The sequence below is a fragment of the Bombus flavifrons genome, chromosome 14, assembly GCF_040668555.2.
Source record: "Bombus flavifrons isolate JBK064 chromosome 14, iyBomFlav1_principal, whole genome shotgun sequence".
Lineage (NCBI taxonomy): Eukaryota > Metazoa > Arthropoda > Insecta > Hymenoptera > Apidae > Bombus > Bombus flavifrons.
The window spans coordinates 10,897,406-10,921,722 of record NC_138455.1 but is presented as its reverse complement, the minus strand read 5'-3'; the positions used below and the strand labels follow the sequence as shown (position 1 = coordinate 10,921,722).

General features: G+C 33.3%; 3 protein-coding genes across 19 annotated transcripts; 1 reads left to right on the top strand and 2 right to left on the bottom strand.

Annotated features, from left to right (window-relative positions):
* Positions 1–50: 50 nt before the first annotated feature.
* On the bottom strand, positions 51–2,209 carry LOC138187285 (mid1-interacting protein 1A). Its single transcript, XM_069127901.1, has 3 exons — positions 2,191–2,209; positions 1,154–1,280; positions 51–830 (listed from the first exon to the last, which is right to left on the bottom strand). Exons 2-3 carry the CDS (start codon positions 1,165–1,167, stop codon positions 248–250), a joined length of 597 nt encoding a protein of 198 aa, XP_068984002.1. The 5' UTR covers positions 1,168–1,280; positions 2,191–2,209; the 3' UTR covers positions 51–247.
* Positions 1,786–4,557, top strand: Cypl (peptidyl-prolyl cis-trans isomerase-like 1 Cypl). Of its 4 annotated transcripts, XM_069127903.1 has the most exons (7): positions 1,786–1,909; positions 2,236–2,360; positions 2,524–2,657; positions 2,730–2,819; positions 2,990–3,097; positions 3,323–3,442; positions 4,250–4,557. In XM_069127903.1, exons 2-6 carry the CDS (start codon positions 2,290–2,292, stop codon positions 3,436–3,438), a joined length of 519 nt encoding a protein of 172 aa, XP_068984004.1. In that variant the 5' UTR covers positions 1,786–1,909; positions 2,236–2,289; the 3' UTR covers positions 3,439–3,442; positions 4,250–4,557. The 4 variants fall into 4 exon arrangements, with proteins under 4 accessions (XP_068984004.1, XP_068984003.1, XP_068984005.1 ...); XM_069127902.1 differs by lacking the exon at positions 4,250–4,557 and having other exon boundaries at positions 3,323–3,458; XM_069127904.1 differs by lacking the exons at positions 1,786–1,909; positions 4,250–4,557 and adding an exon at positions 1,942–1,964 and having other exon boundaries at positions 3,323–3,458.
* Positions 3,322–9,642, bottom strand: LOC138187283 (stabilizer of axonemal microtubules 1). Of its 14 annotated transcripts, none has more exons than XM_069127889.1 (13): positions 9,549–9,642; positions 8,693–8,878; positions 8,314–8,599; positions 7,319–7,387; positions 7,164–7,227; positions 6,801–6,863; positions 6,682–6,726; positions 6,342–6,491; positions 5,887–6,076; positions 5,447–5,598; positions 4,967–5,248; positions 4,608–4,797; positions 3,322–4,459 (listed from the first exon to the last, which is right to left on the bottom strand). In XM_069127889.1, the coding sequence occupies exons 4-13, from the start codon at positions 7,339–7,341 to the stop codon at positions 4,125–4,127; spliced, it is 1,494 nt and encodes a 497-aa protein (XP_068983990.1). In that variant the 5' UTR covers positions 7,342–7,387; positions 8,314–8,599; positions 8,693–8,878; positions 9,549–9,642; the 3' UTR covers positions 3,322–4,124. The 14 variants fall into 14 exon arrangements, 12 of the variants coding, with proteins under 12 accessions (XP_068983990.1, XP_068983992.1, XP_068984000.1 ...); XM_069127891.1 differs by having other exon boundaries at positions 8,409–8,599; XM_069127899.1 differs by lacking the exons at positions 8,314–8,599; positions 8,693–8,878; positions 9,549–9,642 and adding an exon at positions 7,516–8,302 and having other exon boundaries at positions 3,322–3,806; positions 4,003–4,077; positions 4,219–4,459.
* Positions 9,643–24,317: the final 14,675 nt, after the last annotated feature.

The following is a 24,317-nucleotide window of genomic DNA, read 5'->3' as shown; positions in this document are numbered from 1 at the left end:
TCGAACTAGTATTATTAATGGTACATACTTGTATCATCATGACGTGATAGTTGAGGTCAAGACCAAATTTTAACTTTTATTTAATGTTTAATAAATATAATTCAAAAACAGTACATTAAATATCAATGTATGTGCATGTATGCAATGTGCATGTGTACAATTTATCCAGTACCGATATTTGTTTAAATATTTCGCTAAATAAAATTAATACATATATTTAACATACTTTCAACCGTTCAAGAGATGATCATGTTCGATGATCGATAACATTTTGATATCTTAGTATCAAATATTCAGCAGCCAGTGTCATCTTTTGTATGTTACGATGTAATCCACGTAAATGCTTCTTAAAAGACTGTGCAGTAGCACTAACATCATTCTCATTTTCCGCTCCAAAATTATTTTCAATAAAAGTATCGGATTCTGAATTAGAGGAAGTATAGATACTTTGCATACTATACATCGACGTACTACTCGAACTCCTAGCGCGTTTTAATTTTTCTGTTGACACAATAAAATCATCCTCTGCTTCTTGAAAATTATCCATACAATTCTGTGACCATAAGATCTCGATTTTCATTTGACTAATGACGTTATAAAGGTGATACAAATTGGTATTAGCCAAAGTTGCGTTGATAATAGAACTACGTTTGTCCCCTAACTGAAGCCTATCCTGTGAATCGCCTACTGTTAAATCTAGAAGTCGACTGGGAATTAAAATCGTATTTTCCATCTCACACGCTGTTTGAATAAATCGTTCCATGCTATTCAAAATAGAATTATTGCTAAATCCAATAACATCATGTTTGGTTAATTTTTGAAGACTTGCCCTAAAACAGAAGTATAGATAGTGATAATGATTATAGGGAGCAAGTGAAAACATTATTGATTACTTCATAATTCAATGATTATAATGCATTTATCGATTAATGAACATAAAACGCATGTATTGTAACGTTATTTCAAAACATGTATATGTATTGTATTAATTGAGTCCGTGTTATTAAATTATGAAAAAAATGGCTGAGTAATTAATAATTTTGTCTACATCGAATTTTCTATTTCAAATTGATTTTGCAATAAATTTATTTTTATTGTAAATAATTAGTCTGCTGTAGATATAATTTATTATGTTATAAAGACTATCACTTACCCCTTGCATGACATTTCACAGTACACTTTAAATAAAATAAAAATAGTAGAATAAACACAATGAAAAGATAACTAATGCATTGGATAAGAGCTCTTACAACAATAATGTGAATGTACCAACTTTACCACTGTAGCAGAGTGACAAAAGTAAATTCCAATGAATTCAGTATGATAGATAATGAAGTAAAGGTTCCCAGGTCATAATAAATATTGAAATTTCCTCCCAGCTACAATTAACATATCTTACTTCCTGCAATATTGTATGATATTGTAATTCTATACTCTACAAAAAAAGATAGACATTTGATCATTATAGAATGCCCCGTAAACTTGAACAGTAATTTAACTGATAGTGATAGGGTTTATCAATTTTTCTTGTTTCGTGATCTTGCAATATTGCAAAGGCAATATAAAAATAATTATTTATCACAAAACAAGCTGTAATTCAAAAGCAAGCAACTAGTGACTTTAGTTTCAATTATGACGATTTATACAAATGTTTGTATACTCTTTTGTATTAAAAAATGATTAAAAAGATTTGCAGAATTTAAATAATTCTAATTTTTTGATTTCATGAACAATTTCAAATTTCGCTTCTAATTCACATCTCGATATCACTGAATTCAAAGCTAAGTTCATGCGATAGCGTAACAACATCGTGTTTATATATATATATATGTCATATCATACACGGTGTAATATGACATATGTATAACTGTGGTACCACTCTTTATCTTATCGATATAATCAACCAACGGTAATTAATTATTATCTTTAACAGATTCTTGTTTAAAATTTATGCACAGTATAAAGTAAGTTAGGCAATTGTTGTAAATGAATACATGTATTATGAATAAAATGATATAAATACTTGTTGGAACATTTTGTTAGAGTTCATAAAGTTGTAAAGAGTAATGGTTATAAAATGTGAGTTTTATTAGGATTATAAATATGCAAGAATTATGAAACGTGAAAACTTGCATTTTCAGATTCTATATGTTTAAAACTACAAAATTACAAATAAAAAAAGTTAATAACCTTTGATCCGCTAGATTAAAATTTAACCTTATTTGTTTTTGCTAGATTACCCCTGAAGGAAGAATAAACACTATACGAAATATTATTATATATGCTAATATGGCTCTCACAAATATATCTGGTATTCCTGATAAACACTGGCAACCACCATTCGTAGCATTTGAAACAACGCAAGTATATACTAATTACCATTTTTATTTCTCTTTTGTTCTTTTTAATTTTGCAAAATATAATAATAATTGTAAAAATAAGAAAGTATATTACGATATTATGATATTTTAATTCAACTATTATGCAAATATTTCTATATTATTATAATCTTCTTTTTTACAGTATGGGTGAAATAGTGATAGAACTCTATTGGAAACATGTACCAATTACTTGTAGAAATTTTGCTGAACTTACACGACGTGGTTATTATAATGGAACAAAATTTCACAGAATTATTCGAGATTTTATGATACAAGGTATCATATTGATTTTGTTAACAACTTCCGCTCATATTAGCTCAGAAAGTTTGATATTTTATTTTGTTTTAGGTGGTGATCCTACTGGAACTGGGAAAGGTGGTGTGTCTATTTATGGAGAATGTTTCGATGATGAAATACATGATGATTTAAAACATACCGGTATGTTTATATATTTAACACAAATATCTTTATTTTTATGATTTATAAAAACTTGTGGGAATGACGAAATTATAATCTGATATTGTCATAGGATATTTCAATAAAACTTATATGAATATGTACCATTATCAAGTTTAATATTCTATGGAAAAAAATTATATTGGATTTAGGTGCTGGAGTTGTTTCCATGGCTAATTCAGGACCAAACACTAATGGATCACAGTTTTTTATTACATTAGCACCAACACAGTGGCTTGATGGAAAACATACAATTTTTGGTAAGTAAGTTTTAAAAATATATTTTGCGAATTATTCAATTTATGATCATTGATCAAATATTTTTGCTGCTCCAATGATACAGAACAGAGAATGCAAATTATAGTTAATCATAGAAATTATAGATATTTGTGTTTCAGCTTAACATTGTACTTTAATAATTGCAAACATCAAAGAGCTTAAAAATATTTTTATTCTTGTTTACATTTTTTCTTTTTCATTAACAGGAAGAATCCATTCTGGTATGACAATAGTGAAAAGGATTGGATTAGTGGAAACTGATAAGAATGACAGACCCGTTGATGACATAAAAATTGTAAAAGGATCCATAAGGAATGCATAATAAAGTAAACACACTTTTGATGGTCTGTATTTATTACTTTTAGAACTTGTCCGCAACATAATATTTTGTACGTAATAAAATATTGGTCACATCTTTGTACTAGATTCTAAAATTCATTTTTTTCACTAGTCATACTACTCATATGGTACATGTAAGTTTATGATACAAAAGATACGTCTATAAAGAAAAGGTAGAACATTCAGACTCACCCCATTCAAGCTTAATTTTTATTCTCAGTCACTTTGATATTGTCCTTCAAAGAATGCATACTGTCAATTTTCTTGTATATGTATATCACCTGTGTATAGAACAGATGCTTCATATGTAGCACAATTTAACATTCCGCCTATCATCGTGTAATTTGTATTCTAATAATAGAGTGTAGAATGCTTTGATTATAATTGCCTATACTTTTACACTTTGTATTGATAGTTTAACCAAATTAGTAGTACCATAACAGAGTATATTACGACATAACACATTGCTTCATATTTACATATAATTGCTATGGTTTCTATGCAACTTAATGGTATAATATACTATTAAAATATTCTAAATTTTTACCTTAATGTTTTTACTGATGAAATAGGCATACAAATATGCCAGAATTACAGGCACAATGTACCAGGTGGAATGTAACTGAAAAAATAGTTATAATTTACATAAATACAACTTTTAATATATATTTAAACTAAATTATTTTTCTGTTCGTTCGATCGTTCGTAAAGCATTTGGATCTTCGATCGCGGTTCGACAAGCAATTTGAATAAGGTAGAGAACCTTTTATTGTATGTAGTATTATCTTCCATAGGAGTGACTGGAAGTTGGTAAGGAGGTCTCTCACTCCATGGTTTTTCAACTTTATCCGCACACTCCACAGGCTGATAACTCAGCTGCATGACAGTTTCTGCTTCCATTGGAACATCTGGTAAGCGGCATGTACGTACTGGTGCGTAATTATGAATAGGTGTTAACGATTTAAGATCGTTTTCTAAATAAGAAAGTCTGTAAGTAGTACAACCTGTAATCGATCAATCAAATGATCAAACTTTGTAGATTTATATTATAATAAACAATAATAATATTAATATTATCCATTAAAAAATGTTAATAAATAAACCAATATTGTTGCTGTTTATTAAAATAGACAATGCATTTGTAATACGTGCATTCGATAGGTGTACACGCAGGAACAAGGTTATCTGCGCGACGAGCATCTGGTTCTAATGGTGTATTCTTCCATGTATAATCGTGTTTTTGCGTGGTTACCTCTTGTATGGGCCCTCTACCTAAAAATTGTTTATCGCAAGGTATAATCGGTGGTTCTTGTTTAACACACCAGTTGCCCAAGAAACTCATCTGAAATATTACACATACATATGTTACATATTCGTTATTATATATACATATGCATATACACATACTAAAAGATATTGGTACATATATGACTTGTACAAAATATGACTTTTAGTGTCTTTTAAGACAATTTAAAAAACATTAAAATATTTAAATTTCATATCTTACATACTCGATGAATGGTATCATAAGATAGAGAACAAGGCGAAAACTGAATATTGTTAGGTTGCCGAATAGGAGTTCGCTTATCTCCTCCACAGCCAAAGTAACTCAGACGATAAGTTGTGTTATCCTCGGTGCAACAACCAGCATTTAGAATGTTATCAGTTGGCTGAAGTATGATTGGTGAACGTCTTTTTTCTGAATGTGGCCAATAACTTAATTTATAAGTTGTACACCCATCCATCGGTTCGACAGGTGGCGAATATTCTTTTCTCTGCCATAAAGGTTCTTCCTAAAGAATACAAGAATAGAAGAAAGTATTGTTAGAAAAATATATAAAAATGCGTATACATTGTACGCTGAACAATAGTTTTTCCGTGAAAGCGCATCGCTGGTTTTACCATGTATTATCCTTCGTTCGCAAAGCCAGGCGAAGACTGGCTTGTTATGATAATACAAAATATTACATCTAAGATAATATGCTTATTACCTTCATAGATTCATTTGGCCAATAACTAAGTTTGTACGTTGTATGGTCTTCCATTGGAATATCTGGTTTAACATATTTTCTTATAGGAGCGTAAGATAGCGTAGGTAGATTACAACCAGACTGATAGTAGCTTAACTTATATGTTGTATCATCTGAAACATCAAATTTCGTACCAAAATTGTAATTACGGTACAAGCCAAGTCTTGAATTTTGTTAGAGTTTGTTGTGTAGGGTTGTTAGATCTCTACGGGACAAGTAGAAGATAAACGTAAAAAATTGAGAAGGGAAGATATTTTATTTAAGAATAGAAACAATGAACGTGAAACGCATACATATATATATATATATATATATATATATATATCTAGTATATAGTATGATGCATTTAACATTTGAATTAGTATTTACATGTAACAACTTCTAATGCTGCTTGTATTTACCGAGTAACGGTGCAGGTGCACAGTATAAATTATTCTCTGCTTTATAAGGTTCTATTTGTGGTATAGACTTCCATGTATAGTCATGTTTTTGAGTCGTAACATCCTGTATAGGACCTCTACCGAGCCATTGTTTCTCACAAGGTATACAGGGTGATTCAGGTTTTACACATAAGTGTTCAAAATAACTGTTCTGAAACAGTCGAAAATGTGTGCAGATATTACGCATGAAAGAAATATCGAACAAAATTGAAAAGCTCAGATGGCTAATCGATCTCAAGCGAGGATCAATAGATCTTTACAATGAAAGAGCGACGAACGCGTGTATGATGACCCTATTAGGGCAAAGGGATTTGATGTACATTACTCGGTTACAACAAATCATATAGTTTTGAATCCTGCATCGAATAAAAAATATATTTCCCACTTTAAAGATATTATTATTTTTGACGTCTTACTTTATATGTTGTTTCGTCTGATATTTCACCATCTCCGGTTACTAACCAATTTCGAGGCAGGATAGGATCCACAGGAGCACTCGGGCACTCCCAATAGGAGAGTCGGTATGTAGTATTATTATCCATTGGTATACCTGATTTCCAATAATGCTGAAATAATATTTGTTAGGTGAATTGTATTATAAATAAAGCGTTATCAAGGAAAGAAAGAAATGTCTAAGGAGTATAAACAAGTGTGTAAGAAACAACCTGAAACTTAAAAAACTTTTGCAGTTTGCGAATAACGAATGAAGAATACGTAATATAAAGATTATTATTTTAATTGAGGCTTTATACTTACACGAATTGGGGCAAAGGACTTTGGTACCTCTGGTTGCACATATTTCTATAATAAACGGAATTGTTAAGGCAACGATCGTACAAAATAAAAATAATTATATATATTTTAATCGTACTTACATAGCATGTACGCTGTGGAATTGTACAACAGCAGCAGCAGTTACAGCAATCATCGTGATTTATCTAAAAGACAGTGACCAAAATATTTTTCTTAGTTTCGAATATTTAATATTATTTTACCGGATTATTTTGCATATATGCAAATGCTTCAAACATTAAAATATGACATATAGCATCGTTTCTACTTTCGCAATCATGGAAATTAAATTATTTTAGTATAAACTCTAAAAGTAATTTCAAGCATTCTTTAATTGTAAAATTGATAATCGTTAAAAATCTGAAATACAGATGAAAGTTTTATTTGAGGAAATGATATTTCATATGTATTAACCTAATCCGTTCCAAAGTTTCATTTTAACTTACCTTAATTTTACTTCTTTCCTCAATAACTGATTGTCGTTGTTGTTGTTGTTGCTTGCACTCAGGCCTACAATACGTTGTAATGTTAAGAAATATCGTTATTTGCAATAAATTAAATTTCAATGCAATTTATTATTTAAGATATTATATCAGCTCACGGATTGATAGTACAGATCTGCATGATGATAACGGCTTTTCATAATAGGAAATAACGTTGCTTCCTGAAACTGAAAGAATAAAATATATTTTCATTTAATTAAACGATTAAAAAATATTAATATCAAAAAAGAAATAGTGGACGATTATATCAGAAGTCAGTGGTTTTATACTATATCGCATTGTAAAAAGTTCATACCATAGTAGGCTATGAAACGATTTGCCATAATTCTTTAAGTTGCATTATAAATGAAATTGTACGATGAAATTTTGTAATCAAAAATTCTTAGCATCGACAAATTTGTTGAACGTTCAGGTACAATTATTGCTCTCGTTTCTTTTTTACAACGGAAAGAAGTGCAATTTGTCAGGTATAAAATTACAACGTGCTACTTGTATCATTTATCGTTTCTCCTATTAACCGTACGATACCCGAGTGTTTAATCGTGAAATAATACGTAAAAGTCAAAGGATGGCAATTAACATCCGCTGCGTAATTTTCGCGGAAGGCCACTTTTACGATACTCTTGAAAAGTAGAGGGTTCAGGCAATCAAGTCGCTTTTGCAATTTGCTATTCGAGAAAAAAATAAATAAAGAATTTGTTCAGAAGGAACGATTGCGTAGATTTTACAATGAAAATGATTTGTTTATCAGAATGAACGAGGACGCCTGACGCTCAATAAATACCGATGAGTGTACCGACCGGTTCTTTGGCAAAGGGATACGCGAGATCTGAACTCTGATTCACACTGTATGGAAGCCAGAGCGTTTCGCTTCCTCCTCTAAATTCGGGAAGTACGTTCCAAAAACTAAACGAGACACGAGAAATTTGGCCACTCGCCAAAAGCCCTGTGTAAACAGGGCGGCAAACAACAGTGGCAAAGTAATGATATGCGATTAAACTGAACGCGAATTTTACTTTCCTTATAGTTACCATATGGAATACGCACGATTTAACGAATTATAGAGTTCGCAGTTTTAATTTTTAAAACGTACATATTGGGACAGAAAGAAAGATATTGAAGTTTATAACTGGGAATATTAGTTGACTATCAATTTATAGCACGTTTTTGTTGTTTTAGTCAAATTACTGAAAAGTAGAACTGCATTTTTATTGCAGCAGTCTCTTCTGTTGATAACTGATACTATAAGTTATGTGTAAAAGACCATGATTTGTCCAATCGGTAAGTGCGTTGTCCAAGAAATTCACAACTGGCGAAATTGTAACTTTATTTTTCTATCTCATTCTGAGTAATTTCTTCAGAGTTCTTTAAAATTAAACCTGTAAATAATAGGAACGTACTTTATTTTATTTTGTGAGTACTATTTTTCTTACTAGGAAACTTAATCAACAACATAGTATGGATATACGTACGTATATGATATGTATACGTTTAACATTTTTCTTTAAAACGTAATGGACTGGAAAATAACTTGATTTCTCGCTTGTTATAATAAAAACTCAAGTATATAAAAAAGTAAGTAATTTCCACATTACTATGTACATAACATGTTGTAGTAAATAATTAATGTTTGCGAATTGTGATTTCGTTATGTGAATCTATAAAGAAATAAATTACGTTTAAGTATGATCTGTTTAAAATATTTGAGACTTTTGTTTATAGAAATTAGAAAAAGATAGATCAAGATATGAACAACTATAGCACATATATATGATATCGAATTGGCCACTTTTTGTATGAAGCAGAATAATTAGGAATATATATCATCGCCGTTTTGCGTTTTGAATAAATATGTTTTGGTCTTGTTTGTATTGTGTAACAATTTCGCAATAATTTCAATATTTTCCTATTAATGTTTGCTAAATGGTTGCAATATGTTTGTAATATGAAACCACCATCGATACTACGATAAAACTTTTTTGATTTTAGAGATCAGAAAAGGTTAGTATATCATAATGGTACTATGTATTTATAATACATCGATTAGATTATTTTTTTCAACAATTACAACAAAAATAAATTTCAGTGAAATTTATATTCATATATTAAAGTGAATTTATAAAACTATTTTATATTCTTTACACAATGCAAAAGAAAATAAAATATGATAATGAACTGGAGAAGAAAGCAAAAGTACTTTCGATATTTTCTAGAATCAAATTATTGCGACATATGTATATTCAATATTCCAATATTGTTTATAGGAAGTAGAACGTTGTTGGCTGTGTTAGGTAAAAAACAAAAGGCATGAAAGCTCGATAACCTAACCGTGAAATACAGACAGCAATATGTAACGCGTTATTGAACTATACGTATGTATGATTTTAAAATTATTCCGTAAGCAGATTATTTCTGTCACAATATCGGCTGACGATTTTGAATCATAATAACTCTGCGATAGTTATCGTCTGCGATGACATCTGCTGGGAGCAGTTGCGCGTGTAGCAACGCGCATGCGTATGCTTCATCGAAACATACACCTTGTATAAATAGAGGTGGTGAAAGTTTACGCGAACAGTTCGCTGTGAGTAACAGTGTCGCGAAATTTGTTGGTGTACTAGTGTGTCTTCTTTGCACGCAGAGAAAGGTTACATAGACGAGTCGTTGACTCTGTGTGATCTTCCAATCTATTCGCGTCAACGTATTATTACAAACTTCTCAGATCTTTTCCGATAAAAGTCTGATCTTCTGATCAATTCAAAGTACTAGAGAAGAATATAAAAAAGACAAAAATTACAAACAAGAAAAACAAAAAAGGCGACATGCCAGCCGACGTAGCGATGCATACTAACTTCCTGCAATTCAACCAGTCGAGCCTGAAGGACTCGAACGTGGATTCTTGCTGGAACACCGAGAACATGAGCGGTTATATGACCTTGATGAGTCCGAATGGTCATCGCCAAGGCGTGCAAGTGAAGGTCTACCGGACGAGTGTCGAGCATTTCGCCGTAATTTATCCACAGAAAAAGGTGTGCAGACCTTTGGGCGTGTTGAACTTGAGGAATACAATGATCGAACGTTATGGGGAGGAAGGATTTCTGGTAAGACAGAAAGGTTTCGATTCGCCAATTGCGTTAACCTTTCTCATGGAAAACAAGAAGGAGCTCGATTACTGGGTGATGGCCTTCACCGCAAGAACGAGCCCTCTGATGCATCAGAGCAGTCTGCCGATCGTCGAGGAGGAAGAAGTCTAAGGATAATTTCCCACATAGCCAGCACGTCGTGTCACATGTACCAGTGTCATTCACACGACGAGCGGCCGAAAGCCGCGAAATCGATCGATCCTTCTCCATCCCTTGGTAAGAAAGCTCGACAAAACGAAGAGTATTAATTTATTATATTCGGCTTCTGCATCTTCTCGACCCAACATATTTTCAACTCTCTATGTGTGACATATTCCATATATAATTTGAGAGCTGGTTTTCATCCGTTTGTAACGAGAGAGTTGCTCTTCCGGATTCCAGAAATATCCAGATATTGACGGAATTGAGACAACACCGGTCGTGGACCGACCTAATCCAGATTGGTGTCGAGAAAAAAAAACAGGTCATAGTTTAAAAATGTACGATGACTTGATTTATTGGGACCTCTTAGCACGTTGATTAGACGTCGAGTTCTATCAACGACAAAATGTCATCGACACGCGCGAATTGCGTTAAAAGGGTCCAGAGAATTATGGCGCGAGGCCATGTTGCCAGTAGGCTCTAACAACCAAGCAGCATCATCGATCCTAGCCAGCTGTGACCAATCGCAGGCGTTCCTTCTAGCCGGTGCACCAAGCAGGCTTCAAGGGAGACAAGGAGACACGAAGGAGGATCAAACTCTGTAAGGAGAAGAGTAAACGAGAAAGAGGAATACGGAAGGCAAGAGAAGCAGGGAGGAATAAAAAGGAGGAGGAGGGAGATGAGCGTTTCTCCCATGAGACTACCTACGCGGACTGTGCATACTAGTGTGATTCCTCTTCTCTTTCTCTGTGAAAATAACCGTTAACTTTGACCTGGCAACCGCGAGCTACCGCGGTTATGCTCTACCGATCACCAGTTAGAAAGAACTTCCAGGTGATTCGGTCGAGTGAGAGAGGGTCGAAATCGAGCCTCCGCTATAACAGCCGCTTGCAAGACTCAAACGACTTTTCAGTATCGAATCGAACCTGATCTCGAATCCTTGTAGATATCGAAATCCTGTTGGACAAACCAAGAAAATATCGAACAAACGAAGCAGAACCACCGAATTATTTTTTCTTTCATCTTTTTACCTTTTGTAAAGAATTCGTTCGAAAATACCCGATGATTAGCCAAGCGTATCACATCGATTCAATTGATAATTATCGATGCAATTAAAATTCAAATACCCTTAATTGAATTGAAATAGTCGCATTTCGAAATGGATCATATGATTGCGATTGATCGAGCTGCCAATTAACAATACATATCGATCGGTATGATATTCATTTATCATTTGTAGATAAAACAAGCGGAAAATCTCTTTTCGTAAATTCATGAATTGACTACGAATTTCTGTTAAATGTCACGTATAATCAAAGTACGATATTTATAAAAAGAAATGAATAATTTCAGAGGCAGACAACTTTCTAATTTATAATACAACCCAATTATTTTTTACACGATCTCATATATTGTGTGATGAATGATACTTCATTATGTAGGTTATATCGATAAAACAGTTAATGAATAACCATTAGATTATGTCAGGTTATGAAACTGATTTCATTCGTAACTTATTATAATCCAATAACGAATTGTCAGGCAATTAAAAAACTGAATATCACCGAAATAATTAAAAGCCTTCCCTCGATAAAATTGATTAATTTTTAAGATTGTATCTACAACTCACCTGCATCATTTGTTATGGTTTTATCATTTGTTAAAAAATTACTTGAAAGTTTTCATTGGACTTAATCACACCGTCTTTGATGCAGACCAACAAATTCAAATCATTCATATAATTAAAATATCATTTACCAATTCAGATAGGATCAGATTCGATCGAATATACGGCAAACGTATCATTTACCCGTAGAACGAAATTACACGCCGTCGAGAGGCACATCGTCAAGGCGATTTAAAGAAAAAAGGAATCGTACTCGCTGCGAAATGCTGTCCAAAGACATTTATCATTTTTGTTCGAACGCGTTATTTAAGACAAGATATCCGAACAGTTGTGTTCGGCACGACCATTCGTCGTGACTGGTCGAGATCTCGAAGCATTTGTAAATCGATATTGTCTCGGACCGTTGATATAACTATCATTTCATGGTAAATTTTAAGATTGTCTGTGATATTACGTAGACGATGGCGTCATAGTTACAATAGGCTTCAAAGTAGTGTGTACGGTGTTATGTTATAGCGACCAATGCATGGTGAAAATAAAAGTCGAATGAAATCATTCACAGGATCCTGGAAGAGTTAGTCATCGTCTAATACGTTCGTATATTTTCGATTCCTTCGTTATCTATTATATACATACGTACTTTATTTCACGAATCGAGAAACGAAACGAATCTATTATCAGTGTAACGATATAGCATTCGTTTCCTTTTTTAATTTTGTTCTCTTTGTAAATACTAGGCGAATTTTTTATGTATAATACATATATAAGTTGAAGTATATATTGTAATTAAGTTTCCTGTCAATTCCTATCGAGTTTATTATTACGACCCTGTATAGATATGTACGTCCCTTGGAGAGTTTTTTGATAAAATTTGCATGAACTACCAGCAACAATCTATTTCCAAGTTCTTCCGTTTAGAGCGATATACAAACCAATTATTGTAGTTTCATGTTCGCATTAATCAAACATATATATCGTATATATATGTCTGTATATGCATGTGTATATATATATATGTGTATACATATACATACATATGTACGTGCAACAATTACATCTTTGTATATAATAAGAACTTTACGTATAATATAACTTATATTATACCTGACATGCATATATATATATATATATAGCATAAAAAGAACGTTTGAATTGAAAAAGGGCATATTATATAATAAAGATCGCTTTTTCTCACTAATACTGTTTTAAATTCTCCTTAATATATATCTGTACCTTCCTTTCTTTTTATATTCACAAAGAATTTCATAGCAAAAGGTAGTAATTTATTCTTTTGTTTAACAAATAGTGTTATCGAAGTCAAAATTGAACGTACTTCATGTTCTAAATGCTTTAAACGTTTCAATAAAATAGAATTTATCGTGAAATGGATGGATTTATTATATTTTAAAAATACGAATTGATTTAGATCTTTGTTGCGTTGTTACGACTGTTACAGATTTGGTTACAACTGTTTTAGATTTTTTCGTTTCGTCTCATGCGAATACAGAAAAGGTTTGGCGCATTGAATTAAATGAAATTAACGATTACCAACGATAACGGCGATCCTGCTGCCATTTACGAGAAAAGGTATTCGTTTATCACGATTTGCAAAATAATTCCTTGTGATTATAAATTAGTATCAATTCAATGGAAAAGATGGATTTTTATTGGTGTGAGCTAATGACCAAATGAGAATAATCAGCCTTAAACTAGATAAGTATGACGTGTTTTGTAGAATGCTGAGCATTTGCTTTTCTTTTTCATGACACTGTGAACAAAATATTGCCAATAAAAAACGTATCGAAGTGGAATACGCTGCCTTAACTCACATTATTTCTTTCCAATTTATGATCAGTAATTAATAGTTGTGAGTATAATTATACATATATTTATGTTACAAGTGATAACCATAGCTTTACCGATAACCAGGTAAATACAACTGAAAAATCAAGTGGTCTTTTTGCTTCATTCTATATGGAGGATAAAAGTAAGGACATTATAACGTTTAATCAATTTAATTAACATCATGTTTATCGTGAACATACATTTCTATGCCAAACATGGCAATGAGTAGCGAGAGCACAATAAATAAGAAAAGTAAAAGAGAGAAAGACGTCAACAAAAAGATTATTTTTCACAAGGACGATGTTCTTGAATTTTTAGTTATCAGTGTTGTTTTCGAACGGAATTGTGGATTTCCTTGATACGTACATCGCTCAGTAATGGAAAACAGATATGTATTACACGTTACGTATGTAAATTACGCACATAATGTCAAATCTATTATGTACATTTGGTCTTGATTATTACGAAATATTCAATAGAGCAGATGTAGCAAAAACATGTAGTTACGATAGAGAGATATGTATTTTAATTTCTCAAGTCTCTCGTATCAAATTGATTTCATAATTAACTTGCATAAACAAGTGAAAATTATACGAATGTAAAATATCGAAATTATCTTATCTTTTTACTTTGGAAGATCAAGGACATACGTACAGTTTCATTTAATAAAACAATATGGATGACCAACATCGTGGAACATGAAAATGGTAACCTTGAAAAAAATGACCTTTATCTTTATAGCTTTTGTTCCTGATAATAAATATGATGTTTGTACTTTGTTACGATGCTACTGAAATTTCAATATGTTCTGTATAATATATATAACATAATCGTAAAATGCTTTTACCATAAGTGTTAAAGAAAGAATAATACAGGTGACCATGAGAATGTGGAAATAGTAGCCTTGAGAAAAATTACCTTTAGCTTTATCATTTTTCTTTCTGCTACTTTCTCGAAACTTTGAACGTCACAATGACACTCGAGTGTCACGTTTAGAGCCAGTGCCAGAGCCGTGAATTCCATTGAATAAGCTTTATTTTAATCGCATTATCTTATTTTCGATCAATCGCGTTGAACGTTTTATTATTCGATTTGCTCGAAATTATCGCGAAACGATCGATCTTCAACGTAAAGGTACTTTATGTAACGCTAGAAAAGATAGTTATAAACCTGAAATTATACACTTTCACTTTACATAGCGTGACAAGGTCCAACTGTAGAACATGCTCGTTAAATTACGTAGAACTTGAACGTAGTTTCGATAATATTCGCTTGATCTAATTAATTATCGCTCTTCCCACTTTCTTTTTGTATTCCCATTTCTTACCTATTTCGCAATTTGTTTCTTAGTTCACATCGTTCGTTTCTTGAATTTTTACTTAAATGTCTTATCTCATAGGTTTCAGTATCTTTTTCATTTCAATATTTTTACCTCATTCCATCTTGTTGCTTTGTTCTTTGATGCAAGAACCGTGTGAAAATTTCAACATACTAATTAATATCTGGTACTATTCTTTATCTGTGCGATCAATGCCTATAATAATCTCCTTAAGGATCGTATGAATCTTCTTACAAAGTAAACTATAACACAGATTATTCCCTTCCCAATAATATATCTCCTATTATTGCCAAAGCGAGTTTACAACGAAGCATAACATGCGATTAAAAACTAAATGAAACGTTGCGAGATAGTTCTGTAAACAGCGAAACGCTATCGATACGCAAAAAACGCTATCATAGGTATTGACAAAAATGAACGAACGTCAAAACCCATTAAAAAGAAAAAAAAGAAATGTGGTAAGATAAGAATTCTCGTGAATTAATGCCATCGCCATCGTTGTGTATAATAAACGTCAACTATGTATAAAGATATAAACACGGCTGCTAATAATAATAGTACAAGAGTCATTAACGCATTAACGTGAACCAATGGTACACGGCTATGGCAGTTGATAGAAGTAGAAGTTGCATTAGGCATAAAAATGTTGGGCATTAGGCAAATGGTATGCTGTGGCGAGCTACGCGTGTTATGCACTTGCTGCTCATGAACATTCAGAGTAAAATTCAATATGTATGTTAATGTAATCTTTTTCTTGGTCTTATGATACTTGCAAAACGCTTATTTTTCGATTAATGTTAATTTCAATAGCACAGAGCCGGATGGGTCAACTGTATTCGATTCCGTGTTTCCGTATTGTATGTATCGAAGCTTTAGATTACTCAGCAAACACAATCGTTGACCGACGAGTCCACCAGACCGCAATCACGGCTATTGTTCGGTCTCGGGTCGCGTTATCAGAGTGAAATAAACAAGACGCATCTGAAACATGATAAGACAGAAGTGTTTTCTCTCGTATCGAGCATTCAAGTAGTTTGATACATATGTAAGGACAGGCTGGTAAGAATGTAGTAATTTCAGTTGAAAGATGCGGCAGGTCATCGACATAGTTAGAGTTGTATAATTGTAGAATTATACCGATAAATGAGATTCGTCAAATTGTGAATGCAATTTCGCAAGAGAAATATTCTTTGTTAATAAATAGGGCAAGAAACACGAGAAAGTGTGTAACAATGTTTAAACAAGAATGTAAATTATTAATTTAGTAGCGATATATCAGTAGACGTTCAAATGGTTGCATAATACCTATTTTGCAAGAAAAATACACACAAGGTTAGATATATTTTTCTATCTCTTGGTTTATTAATCAACGAAAACTACTTTTCTTACGACTAGCTTTATCATGAGACTTACTTTTAATATATTTTCGATTTTACTAATTGGATTGACAAAATATGAAATAGTTCTCAATCGTTCGCGGTTATATAACTATGAATTTTTCATTAATTTTCAAATAATAGTTGCTCTATCACGATTGGAAGAACGCGCAAATTTATGAATTTCTGTTCAAGTTTTGTCTGATAAGAATACGTTCGATTTGTTCCACGATCCATCGTATGTTATACAGGGTGGTTGGTAACTGGTGGTACAGGCGAAAAGGGGGTGATTCTACGTGAAAAAAGAAGTCGAAAATATAGAATAAAAATTTTTCGTTCGAAGCTTTGTTTTCGAGAAAATCGACTTTGAATTTTCGCTCGGTACGCCTGCGGTACGTTATAATACGAAAAATTAAAAAAAAAAAATTAAAAAACAAATTAAAGAATTAAAAAAAAGACAACGATCTACAGTGAGATCCGTTATAACGAGACGTGTTAAAGTGCACGCGTACCGAGCGAAAATTCAAAGTCGATTTTCTCGAAAACAAAGCCTCGAACGAAAAATTTTTATTCTATATTTTCGACTTCTTTTTTCGCGTAGAATCACCCCCTTTCCGCTTGTACCACCAGTTACCAACCACCCTGTATATCCAAATCATAGAGATAAAAAACTTGTAGTACAAATATTCATATCTGAGTTTAAACGTTTTCGTTTTACGAATAACCATATTACGACCAATGCAAATATTGGTTAACGATGAATTCATTTTGAAGCTTGAAAATTATTCGATTTCGAAGATCAAATTTGAAGAAGCGATTTCATATCGATCGATTTTGAATTGGGGTTTATCATTGAAATTATTGAAAAATATGGTTGACCGTTCTCGTCCTTGTTTTCCATCATTTTATCGTTTACTATTTCCACATATTTTGCGAAACTACATGATATCGATCCCTGACCCCTTGTCATCCGGGCCATTTCGTTGTGAGATTAGAATACCATTTTTTTTGTAACATTATCCGTCTCCTTACATTTCCGTGCGTTGCCACTCGTCTTCTCCTGTTTACGTGCGTTTCTGCGCGTCTCTTCCCGTCTCTTGGCAAAGACGTAAATTGTACGTACATAACACATACGCGTATATACGTGCGTATACATGCACTAACCAACATCTGAAAAGCTTTGAAAGCCTTTCCAAAGAATAAACATCGGTGTGGCGAATACTTTAAAATATGTTTGTAAAACATTTGATGTAACAATTTTATTCTATTATTATCGGTGCGTTTGTCGCTGCGAGAGCATCTCACCTATTCTTCTGTACGCGCATAGTTGGCTAAAATATTAAAAGAAAATTATAACGACGAACTAAGGTCGTTCAATATCCTGTATGAGATAATAATGCGCATATAACACAGTTGGCTAAAAACTGTTAAAGTTTAAAGGTGAAAGCTTACATCCAATAATTTCTAGCACGTTTTATTAATAAAAATGCAACGAAGCTCGACGTTTTATAAAGTCCGAGCGTTATCGATGTGCATACGAAAATATTTCGAAATTTTATTTATTCCCTGCATTCACAGAAGATTCCTCTGTTTTATGAAAACGATACCCTGAATAATAATAAACGATAATAAATTAATTTACACGGTTTGAGCCAATTATATCTGACCGTACGTTAAAATAACACTTGAAATGAAATTTTAATCAATTCCTCTTTCCTACGCGTCTAATTCTCGTTTTCTCTTGCACGTCGCTTAACGCAGAAGATATTTTTTTATGCAAATTTGTATGTCCCTAGCAACACAAATTGAACGTCTCGAATATTCATAACAAGGCAAGACTACACTAACATGTTTTGCCAGAGATATAAATTAGCATGAACAGACATATATCTTACGTATTAAATGATATAAACAAAAAAAGAGAAAAAAAATATTTAGAATGCAAAGCTGACTTATCCGAATAATTTAACAAACATCAAAGCGTAATAACTCTTGAATTAATAATTTCAAGGTACGTATATAAATAACTTTATACTTTCTGCGAAGGACGAAAGATTATGTAGACTAGTGTACGGTCGACGATACAGGATTTCATTAGATATCAGATTGTTTGGAAAATTCACATTGAAAATTGAAATACATGTCAAAGGAATATATAAAGTTAACTCACAGACTTTACACGATTTTTTCCCAACAACCTTCTGCTTGATACGAGGATGAGTCACTTTGCTCGATAATACTATCGTTTGCAACGAAGTTTTAGTCGCAGAAATTCTGCTCAATTTGGTATTTCAATTCGCTTGACCACTGCTGTTATAGTTATATTTAGTCAGATCGAAGATTTCTTCGTAATCAGATTTCTATATGGACACTTCTTATTAGTACGCTTTCGTTCATCTTTCTACTCATTTGCTCGATAACCTCATGAATCATATTATAAATAATGGAAGTTGTCTTAATTCTAACTTTAGATACGTTAATTTCCCATTGATCATGGAAAACTCTATATCGATTTGCTATTTCCGAACACCAAGCTTCTGTTAGTCGCGAGTGAATAATTTTTCTACGTTCGGAGTTTTCCAAGATTCGAGAAGCATTGCCACTTTCTTCGCTACATTTACGTTAAATGGGATTTTTCTTACAGTCAAAGTCGAGGAGACAGGAATCGAAGGGAAGAAAATTACGTGAGATCACGTAAGACATATTGTATGTAGATTTCGTATTGCAAGTATGTGATCTTATGACAATGATAAAATACGTACGAAGATCGTACGTCGTCGTTGAGAATAAAAGAGTGTCTGCTTTACGATTTTCCCAAAAAACGTTTTTTCATTACGCGGGGAATGGAATTACGTCAAGCAGTAAAAATCAAAAGATTACGTATGATCTGAAAAATTGTATTTTCATGGGAAGATCACGTAGCCAGCGATTAATTCATGTCATAAATTCGTCAAGTTTATCCAACACGCATGGTCCACGTGAATGGACCGGTTCGTTGCATTCTCAAACGGAAGAGATTGCATGAAATCAATGAATTACACCTAATTATAGACATTTTGTACGAGATACGTACTAAACGCTGAAAAATGTTATCTGTGAACCTGACTTCCTGAAGAAAAATGGTACAACGATCCGTTTGGAATTCCAAGACATTTGCCAACTCGAAACAAAACGAAGAATAACGTCGTATGCGATCGCAGAAATTTCTTCCTACTAATTTTCACATTTGCATCAAAGCCCTTTCTATTTGTGTTCCAAGGAAATGATAGAAAGATCGTGGGAGAAGTTCCACGACTCTGTGCTAACTGGTAGTATGTCATTTCCTACTTCCTTCGAATGAAAGAGATTTATAGCGAAACTTGCTAAGAGATGGAACATGGTATTTGTCGGAATAAAAGAGTTCTCGCTCTGGCGAATATGTGACGAGCGGTAGAAACGAGTGTTGCTGGCACCCCTTGACGACTTGTCCTTGTCGACCTCGAGAGTTACCGGAGAGCATAGACCCTTCAGGTCGTCATGGCGACCAACTAGAGACCCCAAGAAGGCGGTCAAAGAATATCTCGTTCGTCTCCCTTTGTCTTCGTCGATTAATTTTTGCAAACCTTTCTACCATTCTCCCTGAAAGCTTACAAAATTGCTTCTGCTATCTCTTCCACGACGTTCTTGTCAACTTATGGATTCCACGTTTTATTCGTGATTCTGTTTCTGAATTCTGTTTGTCAATAAAGAGGACGCAAAAAATATCTGATCGCAATAGAACAAGCGTTATTTGCTTGGAAATTGTCTTTCCATTTTATTGAGATTTCTCATTGAGTTTTGAGGTCTGTTCGGTTATCGCGAGTTCAAATATTGATTTTCCTTGTACCGTCTTTACATTGAGTCATCGGATGAGAATACTTCATCGATAATTTCCATGTTACACTCCCGATTCTCTGTTGCCTGCGATAATTTTCATTCCGAAATCTCTGATGTTTAGTTTCCATGCAACAAACGTCTGCTTTCTCTCTCGATCATCGGCATGCGAATTTGGAAACGAACTTATTAGACGCACGAATAGAAGGTTACTTCAAAAACGAAGTAATTTCGCGTAAAAATGATGAGAGCCTCCCACGCTCTAAAATTACTTATTTTTACTATCGTGGGATACGAGCTTCTTGCATAATGACCTTACCCATTGCGAATACGAGATTTCGTACGGGTACACGTTGGTATACGAGAATAATGTAACCGGAAGGAGAGACCGTCTTCCTTTCCAGAATAAATCGTTCATCTTGTATAATATACGTATAAAAACGCACGATGCGTTTATTCGTATAATTTCGATTCAGAAATTATTTGGAATTATTTTAAAGCGGGGAATTTTTAACGACGATGACGCGATAACGATAATCCTTTCTATACAGCATAGTGAGAGATCAAAAGATCGGGCTATTCTAAAATTATCGAAGATGTAATGTCTACATCTGTGAAACTCGAAATGTCAACTAAATCCGAGTACACGTTTAAAAAAGTGTAAAAGTAAAGAAAAATTAAATGTTGTCCCGAAGGTTTCGAAACCTGTCTTTCAAAATCTTGTTACTTTTCTGCCATTCAATGCGGCAATACGCTGTGATTCAAGATTATGTAACGCTGTTAAAGCAGTTTCACTGCGATGCGTACCGGATTCTGTTATATCGTATTGTACAACATGATATCGCTTCTTTCACGTAACTATTCGCGCATAATTGATTTTGATTTACATACGTACATTTCCATGGAGATACGCTCACAGGGGGTCTGAACGATTCGTATTAGGTCAATTGAGACGACGATTTTAATTCGTTTCGATACGACTGCATGGCAACAAATAATAAAGGCCAGTTGCTGTAACAATAAGACCACAAGCTTCCTGGTACGTTTCCATTGGAAATTCTCTGTTAACCGGTTGCGTTAAGATAATAGTAGTGGCTTTTTTATTCCAACAATTGTCACGGATAATCGTTACTTTTCATAATTAAAGAGTCGAAGGGAGAAAAATAGAGAAATATCTGTTTTCGGTAATTTGAAGGTATGCACGAAGGATTTAGAAATATCTCTGGCGTGACAATAAAATAATCTATAATTAAACGAAGTAATGAGACAAAAGAAACAAATGCAACAATTGCCATCGCGTGATGCGCTTCTCGCTTCTTTTTACCAAGCAACTCCGTTTTGCTTTCGTTCTTTACTCTTTCACAACACACCCGTAAAGACGTTATGTGCGCAGCACGATTCTTGCCACTTGTGCCAAATTTTCACGTGACATCATGCATGCACGCGCTCATTCTCCGAATCAATCTTCATTCGCTATCGATAGCCTAAACATCCGCTCATTTCGCTATCACTTTACACACCTTTTCACGTTCCCATACTCGTATATCACTTCCTTATTATTTTCTCAGACGCACGTAACAAGCAATATCTCTGTTTTTCTCGATTCTTCTAATAAATAAACAAATTTGCGTTACGTTCAAAGTAACGAAACTTTGGGAAAAGTTGGATGAACGAAGAGAAAAGTATGTCGATGTTAATAAACCGTCTGAATGTATTCCTTACTTTTATGATAATAGAATTGAACTTTCTATTCTGCTATGTTATGTATCCGCAATTAAATTCAGCGTACTTTACCTCTTCAACGGTGTTAATTTCGACACGGTTTAATGGTAATCAATAGCTCATTAAGGGAAGAAACTTAGTGGAAGATTCTTCATCGCTCACGACCGGCTAAGCATGCATTAGGTTCGGTGATTTCATCGATTTTTCATTTTTCTAAAAGCGTTACAGGTCATTCGAGGTATACCTGGTACACTTAATCGAAGATGACGATACTCGATTGATGCATCGATTCTTCGACTGACGTCATTACCTATCTCCTGTTATCTAATCCATTCATGGTGTAATTTTAAAGTTCGACACATGCCTCGATGATAACGTAAAGTAAATAAAAGGATGTGTTCAGGATGTTCAACGTGCAACGGTGGCTGACATAAGCGCGATACAAACGTAACCGTTTTAACGAACGTGATTAACGTCGGTAACTTTTGAAATTAATGAATTTAAAATTGCCGGAAGTTATTTCTACTGTTTATTTGTCTATGCTTTGCACATCGCGTCACGAAATCTGATTTCTTATGCATACGCGTGTCGACCGTGCGATATTAGAAATCGCGCGAAGCATCGCGGTCTTTTTTAAGAAATTAAAATCACTGATTTTAGGACAAATTCGGACGAACGATTAAAACGTAAATCGATTGAAATTATTATTCAAAAATTCTTGCCTCTGTTTTCTAATCACGTAGTTATCGTATTTCGTTTCGAATTTATAGTTTCGAGTTACTCGTTAATATCCTGCGAAACGTGATAGCGAGTTATAAGATACACGTGCTGCGTTGTTGCACATGCATGTACACGTTTAGAATCACATTCGTTGAGCGCGTGCTTTTTTTCTACACGTGATTCCGATATGTGCATATATATATATAAATATATGTACAAATACGTATGCACTAGATATATGCAAATACAACTAACAATAAATACACGTAACTCGTATTAGAATAACATTCGATAGAAACTATAGCGATTTTTCACTTTCGACGATTAACAAAAGCTAAGGATTTGCATATTTTACTCTGTGTCCATAAGATGTAAAAAGTTAACAATTTTTAAACGATCGAATTTATCCTTCACTTATATAAGTACATTTACGGGTAAGAAATATAAATACATTTCTTGTCATTCGTTGGTTGCAAAACAGTTAATTCAACGTATAGAGAATAAAACTTTGCACGCGTGACTTCCCTTTAATTTTTCAGTCAACGTAAACCGGTTACGTTTGGTTCTAGTTGCACTCTTAACCATGTGATTGGTATTATGTGGGCTGTAATGGATAATTTATCGTTGTGGACGTATGAATTCTTGTAATACGTATGTACGTATATAAATACGTGTATATAAATTAATATGTAACATAAAATAATTCAAAGAACCGTTTAAAAATTCTAAATTTATATACGTATATGTAAATATAAAATTATTTATAAGATTAATTTGATGAAATTTTCTACGATTAAACGATTACGCTTAAAAGTATTAAATAGTATTAAGCTACACTTAAAGGTATAAAATAGCCTGCCAACGAAATAAGAAATACAATCTCCAACGTTACCCATTCACATTGTTCTTTCACAATTGCAAACTGACACGTTCTTAATGTCATCTTACCAATGTCGTTACTTTCTCCATGGGTTGCACGCTGTTTCAACACGACGAATACTTGAAAACGTGTAAGAATATTATGAAAACCGTTTTTTCTTTTTTCTTCCTCGTCCTTCTCGGTCTAATTATGGCTCTTTCGGCATTTTTATTTCAAGGTGTCATCGTTCTAAGCCGACCACTTTCATCGTTTCCTAGTCGTTCGTTCGCATCATTTTTCTTGGAACTTCTCTGATACAGGCAGTTTCGTCTCTTTCATCATCGTTTCAACTGGTCTACTTTACCGGTTTCATTTAGTTTCAAACTTGCACGAATAAACCATACAATTCTTAAATTAATATCCTCGTTACGTTAATTTAGGATTTTTTTCCGTACTTTTAGATACGATTTAGT

Excerpts from the sequence above, each read along its gene's own strand:
- Cypl (XM_069127903.1), top strand. The coding sequence starts at position 2,290 with ATGGCTCTCACAAATATATCTGGTATTCCTGATAAACACTGGCAACCA. Across the intron at positions 2,361-2,523 it reads TTCGTAGCATTTGAAACAAC|TATGGGTGAAATAGTGATAG; the intron begins GCAAGTATATAC and ends TCTTTTTTACAG. Across the intron at positions 2,820-2,989 it reads TGATGATTTAAAACATACCG|GTGCTGGAGTTGTTTCCATG; the intron begins GTATGTTTATAT and ends TATTGGATTTAG.
- LOC138187283 (XM_069127889.1), bottom strand. The coding sequence starts at position 7,341 with ATGCAGATCTGTACTATCAATCC. Across the intron at positions 6,864-7,163 it reads AGGAAAGAAGTAAAATTAAG|ATAAATCACGATGATTGCTG; the intron begins GTAAGTTAAAAT and ends ACTGTCTTTTAG. Across the intron at positions 4,798-4,966 it reads CTTATGATACCATTCATCGA|ATGAGTTTCTTGGGCAACTG; the intron begins GTATGTAAGATA and ends GTAATATTTCAG.